The sequence below is a fragment of the Amaranthus tricolor genome, chromosome 14, assembly GCF_026212465.1.
Source record: "Amaranthus tricolor cultivar Red isolate AtriRed21 chromosome 14, ASM2621246v1, whole genome shotgun sequence".
Classification (NCBI taxonomy): Eukaryota; Viridiplantae; Streptophyta; class Magnoliopsida; order Caryophyllales; family Amaranthaceae; genus Amaranthus; species Amaranthus tricolor.
This window is the reverse complement of record NC_080060.1, coordinates 22,758,575-22,775,785: the sequence shown is the minus strand read 5'-3', so window position 1 is coordinate 22,775,785 and position 17,211 is coordinate 22,758,575. Positions and strand designations below refer to the sequence as shown.

Here is a 17,211-nt window from a genome sequence, read left to right as displayed (position 1 = left end):
ACTTTAGTGTGAGGAGGAGGCCAGGAACCGAGTGAAGGTTCATTGTCTCCATCCACGACATAGAACCATTCATCCGAATTGTTCTTGTCACCCTTCTGTTTTCATACAAAACAAAAGGTTTGGTTTGTTCAGCGTGTGTCAAGAGTGGTCTTGGCAACGTTCTTGAAGGCATATAGCGGGTTCTTGGATCGACCATCCCCATACTCGCATCAGATCCACTCTAAGATCTCGAAGCTGTTGTGCAATCCATAAGATTTGAGAACAACATGCACCAGCAACTATGTATTCAGCTTCAGCTGTAGATAAAGCAACTAAATTTTGCTTTATAGAATACCATGAAATCATTGAATTTCCTAAGAATTGACATGATCCTAAAGTGCTCTTTCTATCCACCTTATAGCCAGCATAATCCGCATCTGAAAACCAATTAAACCAAAATATCCACAACTAGGGTACCATAGACCGAAATCTTTAGTCCCATACAAATATCTAAAGATTCTCTTAACTGTTGTTAAGTGAGATTCTTTTGGGTAAGCTTGAAAACGAGCACATAAACAAACATTAAACATAATATCAAGATGACTAGTTGTTAAATACAATAAAGAACCAATCATACCTCTATAAGTCTTTTGATCAACACTCTTACCATTTATGTCGTGGTCTAGACTTAGTGTTGCACTCATAGGCATATTGGCAGTTTTGCATTGATCCATATTGTACATCTTTAGAAAATCTCCAACATATTTACTTTGACAAATAAATATGCCATCTTTCTTTTGCTTTATTTGTAGTCCAAGAAAAAATGTTAAGTCTCCCATCATGCTAATTTTGAATTCCTTGCACATAATATCAGAAAATTTCTTGCACAAAGAATCATTAGTAGCTCCAAACAATATATCATCAACATATACTTGAACAACAAGAATATCTTTTCCTTTAATCTTAATGAAAAGCGTTTTATCAATTTTGCCTCGTTGAAAGTTATTTTCAAGTAAATGTGAACTAAATTTGTCATACCAAGCCCTTGGAGCTTGTTTCAAGCCATACAGTGCTTTGTTTCAAGGGAGGCTTAGAGCATGAATGACCTTGAGCAAACAACCCTTCTCCTATCGGATCCATCATAAGATATTAACCTTTATATGCGAAACTCGGCTCTGATACCAATTGAAAGTTGATAGGAGTTAGAATACTCTCTAGAGGGGGGTGAATAGAGAGTATGCCCGTTTAAAATTTTAGTCTGGAAGCTTGGCTCAAGAGCATGGGTGACCTTTCAAAACTGTTTTCTGGAACAGTTTTAGGTCGATTTATAAATCTATAACGTAAGTGAAAAAATGAACTTAAATAATAATACACGATATGTTAAAGACATTTGGTTCTAAACAACCTACTCCCCCGCCTATGGGTTCTCTTCCAACCCATAGGATTCAACGCCTTTTATTAATGAACTTTAAGACAACTTAGAAGATCTCTCTATCTTCTCTCACCACGTTCTTACTGTTGAAGAACGTCTTACAAGTCCCTTAATAAAAGAACAAATCCCAATCTCACAATAGAGATTACAAGTTGAACACTTTAAAAAGTATTCTAAGGTTAGACGTATTAATTTATGAAAATTCTAGCTCTTTTTAACACTTAATCCTATTACAAATTGTAAGAGCTAGATGAACTAAAAATTACAACTCTTTTTGAACACTTAGAGAATGCTAGATCTTAAGTTAATAAGAGAGGAAATTAAGAAGAGGTGGAATCTTAATTCTTAAACGAAGCCTCATATTTATATATGTCACGCGTTAACATATCCTTGAAGAACAAGAAAGCTTCATCCGTCAATTTCGTTGACCTGGTTAATCTGTGCCAGTCTTTAAGATCTTGAACTTTAACTCAAACTGACGTTGCACTGACAGCTCATATAATTACGTCATTGTGTGCTGTATTTTGCTATTAACAACCATTGTTGTATTGTCACGTTAGAACTCATAGAATACTCAGCGAAAACCAGATAAAATAACGTGTGAAATTTTATTCAAAATTAATTCCTAAATTTAAATTATCATCTTATTTATAGGAAAGCTTATAATTACTGTAGCTTAAATTCAAAACAACTAATTTAAATTCAAAGATTCAAATACAAATCGTGTAATATCATTTAAATTACAAACGACTTATTTATTCAAAATTTAAACACAAACGTGTAATTTAAACAACTATTTGAATATCTTGAGCACACGTTTAACTCAAATACAATTCAATTATTTTAACGTTTTGAACATACATTTATTTAATTCAAATTCAAATTTAATGACAAATTCAACATAAAACATAAAGCACATAATATATCTAAACGTTTAAAATAAAACATGTATTGATATATTCAAATATTCAAACATACTTTATTTTTAATTCAAACTTAATTTCAATATATTTTGACCTATTAAAATATTTTAAAGTTAGTTTTAATATATTTTAACCTATTAAAATGTTTCAAATGATAATGACGAAACTAACCTTATCTTAAAAAAAAAAAAAACTCTTAAAACCATTTAAACTTATTTCAAAACTTATAAATTCAACCTTAAGATAAACTTAAGTCATTTAAACATATTTCAAGCATATTTCAAGCTTAGCTAGTTTATCAAATAATCTACCAAATTTTTAAAATATTTCAGACAAAAATACTTCATCAATCAATATATTTCGAACTTAAAAAATATATCAATTATTCACTTTATATTTAATATGATTTTGGACCGACTTAAACAGCTAAATATAATTACTTAATTTATTTGTTTAATTAATATGTGTTTTGAATTATCATCATTTAAAAGAGTTGAGTCCTTCACAAACAGCCCAACTAATATATTTTTAAAAATAAATTAATTGAATATATAATTTTTTTTACTTTTGTTTCAAAACTAAATATTAGGTCAAAATCATATTAAGCCATTCTGAGACTCTAAATAAATAATTTGTCTATAGTTATTTGGTATTAAAATCCACTCTATTACTCATATTAGTATTTCGACACTAATATTTGGCACTACGGTCTAAAATATATGTCATGAACTTTATAAGATTCTAATTCTTTTTCTCTTGGATTGCTCAACGCTTTTTTGATCTTCTTTCTCCTTCGTTTCTTAATCCTCTAAAACAGATTTCCCAAATATGGCAACGGCATCGTTTCAAACAACAACAGTGCTGTTGAGTAAACTAACCTTATCACTCAGCCCAATTCGTCCGAGTTCAATTTCTGGTAAAACTCGCAAATTTCATCTCAGAGCGAGTTCTGGGTCATCGAGATACAACACTCAGAGATGGGTTGAGTTTCAGACCGAAGGTGAGAGATTGAAAAGTATCTTTGTCAACGTTGCGGGTAGTGATGATGATGAATGTTCTTTGGTAGATAATTTGGAAGATAAAGAGGTAATATTTTAGTCTTTTATTTATACTTGTAATGAGTTCATGACTAAGCATTTGGTTAATTTTCAATTTCATTTTTGATAAAATAATGTTTATTTAATTAAGCGTATGTGATAATTAATAATTTGATTATGTGCTTTATTTTGCGGTTTTATAGTGATTAAGCTTGATTTTAGTTTCATCATTGACAAAACATTATGAAGTAGATAGATGATAAGAGGTTTGGAGTTAGGTTGAGAAGTATCTTCCCATACATAAGACACACATTTGAAGTACCCTTCAAATACCTCAACAACCGCTTCTCAATGTCCCTTACGTGAATTAGACATGTATCTACTCACCAAACTAACGACATGAGCAATGTCGGGCCTATAACCTATCAATATATCGTAGCATATATAGCATTAACATCAGTGTAAGTTTAAGGAATTCTTACCATTTGCTCTCTTTTTTTAATGGACACAACTTCTTGGACAAAGAAGCAAGAGGAGTTGACACATTTATAGCATCACCATGGAAAAACGTTGCACAACCTTCTCAAAATACCTCCTTTGACTAAAGTACAAGACACCCTTGGTCCTATCTCATGATTTTCATCCCAGGTACCTTTTTGGCTTCACCAAGATCCTTCATACCAAATTCACTTGAAAGCAACTCTTTCAAATTCTCTACCTCAAACAAATCACTTTTATACCATTGCCTTGGTAGTGCTTCAGCCCATACAATGATTTCTTCAACCGACACACATGTCCTTCCTTGGCGACCTCAAAATCTTCCGGTTGCTTTATGAATACCGCATAGCTATGCCATAACAACCACCTTGGTTATAGAAGAGTGCTTCAGCAACAGTGAGAATACCTCGTGAAAATCAACACCTTCAATTTGACAGTATCCCTTAGCAACTACCCTAGCTTTGTAGATGGGGGCAACACTATTAGAAGGACCCTCCGCCTTGTTAATATCTACTTGCACCGAATAATCTTTTTTTTCTTAGGTGCTTCAACAATATCCAGAGTCTTGATTTTGGTAGGAGATTCCATCTCTTGCTTTATAGATATCAACCACTTTCTTGAGTCATTTTAGGCCATAGTCTCCTTGTACGTACTAGGTTCATTCATCGCCTTGACTTCACTAGCAATATTGAGACCATAAGTAATATAATCTCACTCTTCAATGTACCTTCTTGGAGCAACGGTCTTCCTCTTTTTCATTGTAGAGGACAAAGGAGAAGACCTCTCTTGTTGATCATCATCATCATCCTTTTCCTTTATATTGGGAGGTTGAACCCCCTCTTGTGCGTCATCGGAAATTCGGGAGTATCTACATCATTAGAAACGGGCTTTTCTACACTAGAGAATAACACAACATTTTCATCAAATATTACATCCTATAAGTTGTTATTCTCTTTGGTTTTTCACACCACACCCTATACCCGTTTACACCCACTCTATACCCCACAATATTTTCTAGCCCTAGGTAAATAACTAGAACAATTTGCTGGAGTGCTGTACAACACTTCTTATGGGGACTTGAACTTCTAGGCGGTATGAGACGATCGATTGATCAAGTAATATGCCATAGCCACCGCTTCGGCCCAATGTGCTTCTCCAATTTTTCTTGGTTTAGCATACGCCTTGCTCTCTCCAACAATGTCTTGTTCATTCTCTTCGCAACAACATTTTGTTGTAGCCTTTCCGCACACGTTCTATGCCGCACTATACCTTCTTTTGAATAATATTGAAGAAATTTCCCATCAACAAATTCAATACCATTGTCAGTTCTTAATGCCTTAATGCTTCTACCGGTCTTTTTCTCAATCATCATCATACATACCAACAGTCTGAACCAGAACCAGTTGTAGCCAAGCCGCTTGTTCGAGCGGGCCAAATTTTCAGTCACTGTTTGCTTGTTGTTAAGTGCTCATTCGGGCACCTATTTTACTCGTTCGAGCACTCTAAACTTTTCATTCTCTAGAAGCTTCTAATCTTCTGCCTCGTTCAAGGCAAAGGGCAGCTTGTGAGTGCCTTATTCAAGCATACAACTGCAGAGCCAACTCTTACACTTCCTCATTAAGTCTATTGATTATAAACTTAATATACATCATTACTCTCACCATTACACACATCATCAAAGTTCACCTTGATTGCTCTCATAACTCTTATGCATTAACATACATAATTAAGCACACTTTATTTGCACACCCTTAATGCAAATCCTTAATGGTGTACTCCAGTCACCATAAGTTAAACATTAGTCAAAGTTTATATTTGGGATTGTGGTTAAACCCTACACAAAGATTTAAGGAATGCTGGAGGCATTAAAGTTGTATGTATGATATTTAAAGAGGGAGAAAATGTCGGATGAGAATATTGAAAAAAAGTGGTGTGAACATTTCCATACAAGGTAGGGAAATGTTATGGAAATAATATGAAAAATCTTATGCAAAGAAAATCTTATGGAAATAATATGATGATGATTTTATCATCTTTATACTTAAAATTAAAATATTCTTGTAGAGTCGTCTATTTATCTTCTTCATTAATGTGTATATTCTTCCTTTGTTCATGGCACTCTAAGATCCCATCAATAGTTCAACTGAAATTGTTGATTGATCTTTTATATTATTATATTTTTTAGTTAATGATAATAATATTTTCTTAAAAATTTTAAATGAAAATATTTTCTCCATATGATTTTATTTGATTCGCAATTTCAGTTGCTCTTGAAGAATTACCTTTCCTTAATTCTCCTTTTTTTCATTTTAAATTTTCAAAACACTTCTTAAAGATTAGAGTTTAGTACTTCACATTGCTATCTATAAAAGTCTTGTTGCAAAATTTCCCATGCCTCATTTTTTGTGTCAGCCCTTAAAATCCTTAGGAAGATGGTATTTGAACCCGCTTTTTGCATCAAATATAAGGCTTTGGCATCGATCGTCCTTTCCTCCTCTTGCTTCTTTTTTCTGAGCATGCCTCATCCTTTCTCTATATAACCTTGATCGATGAATATCCTTGCTCCCTCAAAACTTAGTAATGGGAAAAATGAAAAGTTGCTCGCAATGGATTATTTTTATTTTGGGTATTTGGTGTGCTTATAGCTTTCATACCAAATGTAGATAGAATGCTTTGAGAAGGTATTTGATTGGTTTCTTATTGGTTGGATTGCAATACACAGGTAATCTAGTATTATAGCCTAATGCATGTCAGCGGACTGGCATTGTGCATTGTTGACTTTACATCACCATTTTTTTATTTGTTTCTAATCATTTCTAGTGTTTACTACGTCTAGGATATTTTCTAACTCTAGGTCATTCTAGGCTAGTTTGTCTAAATAGCTTAAAGTCTACCACGTGCATTAGTTTTCTAGATTTGTCTAGGATTTTTCACATTACTTCTAACAAATGTTCCAAATTGAATAGAAAATAATAGCAACGTTTGGTAATTCAAAGGACAAAGGATGTATTTGGGTGTGTTTGTGCATGCATGTGTAATGTAACATTGTAACTTATAGTAGGAAGACTCTTTTAAGTTGTAACTTATAGACTACAGTACTTGGAATGTTCTCATAGATTTTGTAATTCATAACCGACAAATTGTCTTGCCATAATCTGATACCATAATGTTGACCTCTATATTTATTTAAGTGCTCCGTTTCTCCCAAAGATGAGCCAAATGTTTATGCTTCTTATGTTTCATATTAAAATGACATGTTCTAAAATGAAAATTATTTATGTGAATTGTTCCGAATCTTTTTTGCTACAAACCTATCTTATATGCAACACCCAAACTCCAATTAAGTGGAGCTTAATGACTTGGGGTAATGAAATATTTTTGTAGTTTTCCCCAAGATGTAAAAGTTTTTAGGGATAATTAGTTCACATATATTATACAGAGGAAGTATATCTATAAAAACGTTTCTCTTATTTTTTTCAGTTTCTTCATTATTTTTGTGATGTTGATCAACTGTGAAGGTTTACCATTGTTAGATTTCTTGATCTTGTTTCATTTTCGATTATCGTCAAATGTAGCTCGTCCACTCTAAAATCCTGTTAAGCTTTTTATTTTTAGGCTATCAACTTCCCGCACCTCAAATAGGTTTGAGTCGCTTATTTCTAGTCAATTTCACAATTTTTTCAATTTTTTGAGTTTATACAGGCAATCCCAAAGCTGTCGGAACGTGATTATGCTGGAACACCTTATGTTCCTGTTTACGTGATGTTGCCTGTAAGTTTTGCTTGTTCTTTTGCATCTATTCGTTTTTCTCATTAGATTGTCCAAATTGATTCACATCCTCCATTGACTTTCTAGCAGTATTTTTTATAGTCTCACAAGTAATGCTAACAAACGTTCTTTTACATTTTCCCTTGTTTTGCTCTATTACAAAACGCAAAGTCCTCAAATAAATTGATTATACCCTCTCATGTCTCTATTATGTAGTTGGGTATCATTGACATGAATTGTGATTTGGTGGATGAACACAATCTCATTGAGCAACTAAAAGTTTTAAAGTCAATTAATGTTGATGGTGTTATGGTTGATTGTTGGTGGGGCATAGTAGAGGCAATTGCACCGCAACATTACAATTGGAGTGGTTACAAGAAGCTATTTCAAATTGTGCATGGTCTTGGGCTTAAATTACAGGTATTTTCATTTTTCGTGCTCTTGTCAAGATATTTACAATATGTATCTTCTGCTTGCATCGTGTAGTTTCCATGAACTTACTGCTAAGGTTCATAAAGGTTAGTGGGAATAGTGGCGGATCCAGAATTGAAATTCAGTAGGAGCATAATTGATAAAAAAAATTCAAATCATCATAAATGTATATATAAAATTAATATTTTCAATTGGATGTTTTGCTAAACTGTAAAAAAAAAGATAATTAAGAAAAATTAATTATGTTTTAAATAGGTATTAGAAATTGTAACTACATTTTATTGACCTTTGTTGTATATCTCTGAACACATATTAATTGCATAAAATCCCTTATTGGTAAGGAAAATGAATAACAAGGCTGGTTAGACCTTGCCTCACAACCCACAGGTTGCAGGTTCAAATCCTATTGTAACTAATTAAATAATTTTTTTTAAAAATGCAGTGCCCTCACGTGAGGGCACATGAGGGCACCTAGATCCGCCTATGAGTGGGAATATATTGGATGTTGTACATGTGTTTAGGTAGTTATTACTTTTAGGGAAATTCCACATGGTAGCATTGAACTTTCATGAAACGCCAGTGGTAGCAATTTTGTAAGATTTTTCCACATGGTAGCATCCAGTTTATGCCTTATCTAACTGTCATCGCATTTTCTGTTAAATTCTTGTTAATTTCCATTTAATTCACCATTTTAACGTTTTATCCTTATTAAGTGTTGGTTGTAGTCTTTATAATTTGCCTTAAATGATTATTATGCTCTCAAATATTTAATTCACCATTTTGACGTTACAACATTTAAGTGTTTGTTTTCATTCAAATTAGTGAATTAAACGGTGAACTAAACATTTGAGGGTATAAAATGGTTTAAGGCAAATTATAAAGACAAAAATCAACACTTAATAAGGGTAGAAATGTCAAAATGATGAATTAAATGGAAATTGACAAGAATTTAACGGAAAATACTATAGTAGTTAGATAAGGTATAAACTAAATGCTACCATGTGGAAAAATTTTACAAAAGTGCTATCGCTGGCGTTTCACGAAAGCTCGATGCTACCATGTGGAATTTCCCTAACTTTTTATTTGGATTTGGATAGGACTAATAGCTTTGAGGGAGAATTATTTTTGGAAGATTAGATTATTGAAAGTGTGGATGCTTTTATGTATAAGCGGACATAAATTAAGGGATAAAATTCAAAACAAAGACTTAAAAAACTTTAGGTATTTGTATTGCAAAAAATGAGGATTAGATGGAAGAGAATTGTTATAAAGGGTTTGGGCATGTACAATGACGCCGTATTGGTGAAACAATAAGGACATTAGAAAATTTGAACTCAAGGGATTTATAAAGTGTGCGAGAAGACCGACGATAATCTAGAGGATAGAAGTGGAGATGGAACATTTAGATACACGGGTTTAGATAATAAAAAATCAAAAGTAATGGAAAAGTTAAATATGTTGATACCTATCTTTTGGGATTAAGGTTTTGGAATTGTTGTTGTACGGCTAAGTGTGAGAGCGTGTGTTTAGAGCTAACATTTGAATAGGAGTAGACTTGAAACTCTAAAATTTGTTGTTCAGCTCTTACCTCTTACTTATATGTTGTTAGGAGTGATTTGTGTTTTTGTCTACTTGTTTGAGATTGCTGCCCTGGTAGGATTGGACTCAGGAAGCTTTACTGCAGTAACATGCACCAGATACTCTTGAAAAAAAGACCTCTTTTACAAGTTCCTAATTTGGAAGCCTGATTAATATCGCCTTATGGTTCACGATCCATATAAAGTGTTCTTACTAAAACAGGTGGTTATGTCTTTCCATGAATGTGGAGGTAATATTGGGGATGATGTGCACATTCCACTCCCACGTTGGATCACAGATTTAGGTCAAGATAATCCTGATATATATTTCACAGATCAAGAAGGTAGGCGCAATACAGAATGCCTCTCCTGGGGGATTGACAAAGAACGCGTACTAAGAGGTCGTACGGCGGTTGAGGTATTGTTATTTTTGAAGCTTTTTTTTTGTTATTTGTAAGTACAACATGATTATGCCTATATGGCCCGGACTTGGTCATTTTAAAATTGCATCAAGAGAGGAAAATGTTCATGACATTACCGTGGTTGTTGCTGTTAGGTACCTTGTATTTGTTAAGTCCCTAATTTTGGTTCGTATGTCACTGTACTTCTGAAACTTGTCTAGTGACTAAACAGGTGTACTTTGACTATATGAGAAGCTTCCGTGTGGAATTCGATGACTTTTTTGTGAGTGGAACTATATGTGAGATAGAGGTTGGGCTTGGTCCATGTGGGGAGTTACGCTATCCATCCTATGCAGCAAAGCATGGTTGGAAGTATCCAGGCATTGGTGGATTTCAGGTAAAAACATGGCTGTATATGCATTGAAGATTCCTCCTCCTCAAACAATTTAAATACATCCTATTTCTGAGCAATAAATAATTCTAAAATAAATACAATAAAAAAGAATTTTGAGAATTATTCTTACCTCGAATAAAGTTGTTTCTACGATGTTGACTACTTATCAACTATCTTTAATTGTCTTCCCCAATACTCTAATGGTACATAGAGGTAACCTTGAACATAATTCAAAACATGTCTTGTTGCAGTGTTATGACAAATATCTACTGAAGAGTCTGCAGAAGGCAGCTGAAGTAAGGGGGCATTTGTCTTGGGCTAGAGCTCCTGACAATGCTGGCTGTTATAATTCTTGGCCCGGCAAGACAGGGTTCTTCAGAGATGGTGGAGATTATGACAGTTATTATGGTAGATTCTTTCTCAAGTGGTATTCAAAGGTTCTCATTGATCATGGAGATCGTGTACTTGCCTTGGCAAACCTAGCTTTTGAAGGCTGTAAAATTGCTGCTAAGGTGAGGACGCAATGTTTCAACCCCAGTATGACATTTGTGATTGCCAAGCATATTATAACTCGGCGCTTTTAGTGTTGGTATAATTGCTGGGAATGGTAATAGAAAGCTAGTGTGATTTTGGTGTGAAAAACAAGTTTTTGGTCATGCTTAAACTTAAATCATTTCAATTTTTAACAAAATTCATTTCAATGATCACCATTTGGAGATTTGGTATTATGTGGTAATGGAAAGTTGTGAACAAAAAGGCTTTTTGTGATCAAAGTTTTATCACCATGGGAACATGGTAAATTTATGAAAATTTTCGCTATAAATCATTCTCATTACCACCATTTAGTACTAACAACCAAATGAGCCGTGCAAGGTTGCTAGTAAAAAGTATTTTACTTCTAATAACGAGCTTTAATTGGTGTGCAGCTCTCAGGTATTCATTGGTGGTACAAGACAGCTAGTCATGCTGCCGAGCTGACTTCTGGGTTTTACAATCCTTGCAATCGTGATGGGTATGTTCCGATAGCTGCAATGCTAAAAAAACATGGGGTTGCTCTGAACTTTACCTGTGTGGAACTACGCACAATGGATCAAGAAGAGGTGTTCCCTGAGGCCCTAGCAGATCCAGAGGGATTGGTTTGGCAGGTAATCTATTACAGGACTGACTTTAATTGGCATTTGTACTATTCTGTAGGGATAAGGGACTTATTCCAAGAAACTTTTGTGGTAAAGAGAATAAATGACCTGACTAGACCAATTTCTTCCGGTTCTTTTTTTACTCGCCTTTTCCCAGCTGGTGTGACCAGTTTGATGATCTTTTTAAGAGGCCCACCTTGTATATTAACTTGTTAGTATGTTGGACTCAGTAATGCTAGTTTGATAATCTTTTCGAAAGGTCCATCTAACTTGTATACATGTTGGATTTAGTAATGCCCGTGATAAAAATTTTGGTCAACTAATCTACTATTGATGATGAACATGTTAGGTTGAATTGATAGGATTCAACCTCCTGTTGGTTTACACTACCATAGAGATTACTATACTTGCATTATAGAAGTATAAGAAAAGACAAGAAATGCAGATATGATATGATTTGATGCATTGTTTTAGGCTTTAGAGCTTGTATGACTTTGCTCTAGATATTATTTTTTCGATAACTTGTCTTGTGAGCAGAAATCGATTTATTTTTAATATTGGTAACTATGACATTTTAAAATTTTTTTAGTTTTTAGATTAGATCCTTAGCATTTGCTCTTTGACTTCAGGTCCTGAATGCTGCTTGGGATGTTTGTATACCAGTTGCTAGTGAGAATGCTCTTCCTTGCTTTGACAGAGAGGGTTATAACAAAATATTGGAAAATGCCAAACCCCAGAATGATCCTGACAGAAAGCATTTATCTGCATTTACTTATCTCAGGCTCAATCCTGAATTAATGGAGGGATCCAACTTCATGGAATTCGAAAGATTTGTCAAGAGAATGCATGGTATCTTTTGTTATGTATTCATGAACATTTTTAGTAACAGATTGTTGGGTAGCTATATAGATCTCCCTGTTTTTTTCAGGCATCAGCTCACAATCACTAATTTACGCATAAGAGAACACTGCAGAATAAGTAGAACGCATAATTATCTGCAAAAATAATCTGTATTAAAAGGGTCAGGACTCTGGAGAACTGGCCTAAACCTTGCTAAGTCAAATGGTGGTAGTTACGAAATTGGTATCATTTCAAACGAGTTAATGTTTCAGAATTGTTTTACAGGAGAATCAGTCCCAGATCTTAACTGCCTTGTGGGAAGATCGTTACCTGAAAATCAGGAGCCGCCTTTCAGACTTCCATCTGAAGCCTACTAAAACAGCATACAATTCAATTATAGTGCCATCTGTCAAGCCGTGTTTATAATAATATATTAATGCTAGCTGGTAAGATCCATTATTATTTTAAAAAAAAAAAAGTAAGTTTGTATATATTACAATGAGTTGGTGTTAGAATTGGTGGGAAAGAACATAAGAACAGATGTTTTATTAATCGAAAATCTTCATAACAAATGCCCATACAAGCTCTTATTTATAGAAACTAAGAGCAGCAAAAACAGACTTATTCTATTTTTTTGAGATTAGCAGACTTATAACAAACATCATCATCATTCTACCCAGTATATCCGCGCATAGAAGAGTAAAGCCAAGGTCTGGGAAGGGAAAGACGGCGACAACTCATACCCATAAAGGAGAGCGCGACCAAAGGAGTCCCCCGGCTCGAGGAAGATAAAGAGACGTGATTACACGTGCAAGATAACTTAAAAGCCTAAAAAAGGGAAGCTACTACAGAGGAAAATACAGAACTAAAAGAAAGGAAGCGATAAGAGCATGATGTTACTGGCACTAAACGGAAAACTAAGCGAACATCAAAAGTCTGGGACATGGATATGTCGTCTCTAACTGCTCCTATCGCTATTCAGGTCCGCAGAGAGGTTTAACTCATGCAAGTCAACTCTTATTTGCTCATCCCTAGTTCTCCTGGGTCTTCCTCGACTCCTCTTATCCTCTACTATAATGCTTTCTACACTCCTCACAGGGATGTCGAAAGTCTTTCTTTGCACATGACCAGACCACCTCAATCCTAACTAATCCTATTGAACTAATTAGGACCCTTGATATAGGAAGGCTGAACACCCTTGATATTATTGTAGCACAAATTGACTTGAGAATGCCGAAAAAGCCTCAGAATGAAGTACTTCAAGAATGCTGCTGCGGATGCTCTCTTACTGCATGCTATTGTGCCACTTTTGTGTTGAAGATGCCAGTTGCTGATTATTTTGAGATATAAGAACAGCATGCAATCTTAACATCCCTTCAAACTTGGGGTTAAAAACACCTAGTTTGTCTAATAGCTATTTAAAGTGCACAGAGGGAAAAACTTTTGTAAATAAAATCGAGTTGTTGTAGGCAGATAAGACAAGTGTAATACTCTGTCTAAAACCCTGTCCCATGTAAAATGACAATCAAATTCTATGTTTAGTTCTCATGAAAAATCGAACTTTTGTCAATGAAAATAGCTAATTGATTGTCACAAAAAAGAGTGACCGACATGCTTATTTGAACATAAAGTTCCTGAAGTAATCTAATTAGTCAAGTTACTTCTGATGTTGTACTTTCCATTGCTCTATATTCAGATTTTGAACTTGACTTGGACACAATTTGTTGTTTCATGTTTTTCAAGTTATCAGAGAGTTTCCCAACATCATAACATAGCCTGTAATAGACTTTCGTGTGTCAACGCAAGATCCCCAATTAATATCTGAATATGCTAGGAGGATAAGTTTATCTTGCCCTTGTAATTAGCCTTGTTCACAAGTAGAAGCACATAATTTAATGTGTGAAGCAATTCTTTACAATGTGAACTCGGTTTTTTTTGCATGAATTGGCTAAGACTTTGTTTAGTATAGACTAGATCAAGCCTTCGTTAGTCGAAAAATTCAACTTACCCACCAAACTTCAATATAGTGTGGGAGTGCCTTCTTTAGTAGACAGCATAATGTTTAGAGGTAGAGGGGTAACGACATGCTGCCATTAAGTAAGCTGAGTGAGAATTATTCCATCTTCTTGAAGACTTACCTCTATACTAAGGAAAAAATGTAAGTATCCTAGGTCTTTAATAGTGAAGGTATTATCAAGATGTGTTTTAAAAATTTGATCTCAGTATTATCATCTCTTGTGATAATAATATCATCAACATAGACTGCTCAATAATAATCTTTTGATCTTGCTTCTTTAAAAACAAAGAATAGTCATTTTTTTGATTGAAAATATCCTAAAGACCTTAACTAATCAAAGAGTTTTATATGCCATCGCCAAGAGGCTTGTTTGAGAAAATTTGAAAAAAATAAGACAAATAGACAACTTATTTCCCAAAATAAGCTCCGTAAAAACTTATTTTCCAAAATAAGCGTCTGTACATCCAAACCAGTGGTTTGGATAAGTCGCTGTTAGTAACAGCGAATGAGGAAAAAAAAATTAAAACCCCAAAGTCGCTGTTACTAACAGCGACTTTGGGGTTTATATTTTTTCCAATCCTTCTTCCTCATTTCAGTTCGCGCATTACTTCAATTTTTACGATTTCTTCTTCTTCATTCCTCCATTAAAATCACATTCAATCCTTCAATTAAAGTCATCAAATTTGAAGTTTGTACCACTAATTAGTTCTGTAATCTTCCTACATCGACCTAAGGTTTTTTTTTGTGTTTTTTTTTCAATTTTCGAAAAATTAGGGTTAATTTTTCAATTTTGGGAAAATGATGAAGTATGGGAAATGATGGAGCTATTTATAGAACATCATTACAACGGCTATTTTCACGTTCCTAACGACTATTTTTCTAAATTACCAACGGCTACTTTAGTTCTCCAAAAAAAAAATTCCAGGTTAAAGTCGCTGTTAGTAACAGCGACTTTGGCCTTTTAATTTTTTTTTTTGGATCTTTCGCTGTTAATAACAGCGATTTACCCCGAGGCTAGGCTCGGATGTACGGACGCTTATTTTGGGAAATAAGTTTTTCCTAAGCTCATTTTTTGAATAAAGTTGTTAAATAATCTTATTTTTTTCAAATTTTCCTTGTTTGAGCCCATAAAGAGACTTCTTTAGGAGGTAAACTTGATTCCACTGGTCTTGTGTGAGACCGTCTCAGTATGAGAGAGCCCATCATCCTCCCAACCTGATTTCAATTAACATTTTTAAAAAAAGGAAAAGAGAAAATATTAATAGTCAGTTTTGGAAACGACATTCACATAAACTATTTTCAAACAGCCAAAACTTCGATTCGACATTTAGGAAATAAAATCAAAAAGATTTCCACATTTAATTTTTTACAAATCTCTGAAAATCTTCAAGAGATAATCAAGAAAATAGACATTTTATCTGCAAAACCTCCAAACATCTCTCTAATGGAGGATCTAATGAATGAATTCAACATAGAAATGTCCTTACTGACATCACGAAGAGATGTAGACGAAATTAAAGGTAATATTATGAAATATCGTATATAAAATCAATAATGTTCAAATGATATGTAAAAATGATAATCTACTATTTTACAGAGTTAAGGATTGGTAATCAACAAATGATGGTGGTTTATAACGTTGATGGTGAAAACGAAGAAGATAATATTGCAATTCAAAAGATTGATATAGATATATCGCAAAAACCTCATGATCAATTTTGTTATTACAATATACAATTTTATGCATATAGTATTCAATACATTCTCTGTTATTATACGTTGAAAAATAAATTAATCATAAGATTTCAAAATGTCAATTTAAATATATCAATTTTAATTCTAACATATTCAATTTTAACTGAATTCTTTTAAAAAACTCTATTCAAAACAAATATTTATTTTTAAAACGATTATTGAATATTATTATTTAAAAATTAAAAATGCTATTACATTACCATCAAGTTATTTTGAAAAGCATAGGTCATTATAAATATCCCAATTTTACTTCTAACATATTCAATTTAAACTAAATGCTTGCAATATCTCTATTCAGGACGAATAATTATTTTTAAACCGATAATTGAGTATTATAAGCTAACGATTGAGTTATACTATAAAACATCAATTGTCAATTTATACCATTCAATTTATACCTTGTATTAATTAATTTGTTCAATTATTTAAATTTCAGTTACACCATGAGAAATAGAATGCTTGTAAACATATTATTTGACTGAAAAAAGAGAGCTTGACATCAGCGGTTCAATAGAGGGAATAAGGGCAAGCAATTGGGAAAAACTTGAATTATTGTATCATGATCATGCTAGAGCAACGGGGTTTAGCGTTCAAAAGTCCACTTTAAGGAAAATAGATGGTGTTATACATGAACAGTATTTCGTTTGTTCTAAACAAGGATCTACAGAGATAAAAGAAAATGAAAGAATAAATAGCCAGAGAAAGCTAGTTCTAACTAAAAGATGTGGATGTGATGCACGCATCGGGATTAAACTTGATATATACAATGGTGACATCTTTGTCAAACAACATGTTGTATCACATAACCATACGTTAACGAGAGTGGAATGACAAAACTTACAAAGATTTGAGAGGACAATAACTTTAAAAGAAGCAATGGAGCCAATTGAAGGATTTGAAGATGCACATATAAAACCTAGTACAACGTCTAGATATTTGGCGAATCATGCTGGTGGAGCTGAGTGTGTGGAGTATACTTTAAGAGACCATCTAAACTATGTCAACAAATTAAGAATGAAGGA

General features: G+C 33.6%; 1 protein-coding gene across 4 annotated transcripts; it reads left to right on the top strand.

Annotated features, from left to right (window-relative positions):
- Positions 1-3,037: 3,037 nt before the first annotated feature.
- On the top strand, positions 3,038-14,272 carry LOC130799163 (beta-amylase 2, chloroplastic-like). Of its 4 annotated transcripts, XR_009039257.1 has the most exons (10): positions 3,040-3,420; positions 7,572-7,640; positions 7,854-8,057; positions 9,870-10,064; positions 10,280-10,444; positions 10,693-10,953; positions 11,368-11,586; positions 12,207-12,426; positions 12,703-12,863; positions 13,098-14,180. XR_009039257.1 is itself a non-coding variant. In XM_057662258.1 (9 exons), exons 1-9 carry the CDS (start codon positions 3,163-3,165, stop codon positions 12,535-12,537), a joined length of 1,623 nt encoding a protein of 540 aa, XP_057518241.1. In that variant the 5' UTR covers positions 3,039-3,162; the 3' UTR covers positions 12,538-12,686. The 4 variants fall into 4 exon arrangements, 3 of the variants coding, with proteins under 3 accessions (XP_057518239.1, XP_057518241.1, XP_057518240.1); XM_057662258.1 differs by lacking the exons at positions 12,703-12,863; positions 13,098-14,180 and adding an exon at positions 12,506-12,686 and having other exon boundaries at positions 3,039-3,420; XM_057662257.1 differs by having other exon boundaries at positions 12,703-14,186.
- The last annotated feature ends 2,939 nt before the right edge of the window (positions 14,273-17,211 follow it).

Bases quoted from the DNA above. Each gene is read 5' to 3' on its own strand.
- LOC130799163 (XM_057662256.1), top strand. From the start codon at position 3,163: ATGGCAACGGCATCGTTTCAAACAACAACAGTGCTGTTGAGTAAACTA. The intron at 3,421-7,571 runs GTAATATTTTAG...GAGTTTATACAG, and splicing joins ATAATTTGGAAGATAAAGAG to GCAATCCCAAAGCTGTCGGA. The intron at 10,065-10,279 runs GTATTGTTATTT...GTGACTAAACAG, and splicing joins GAGGTCGTACGGCGGTTGAG to GTGTACTTTGACTATATGAG.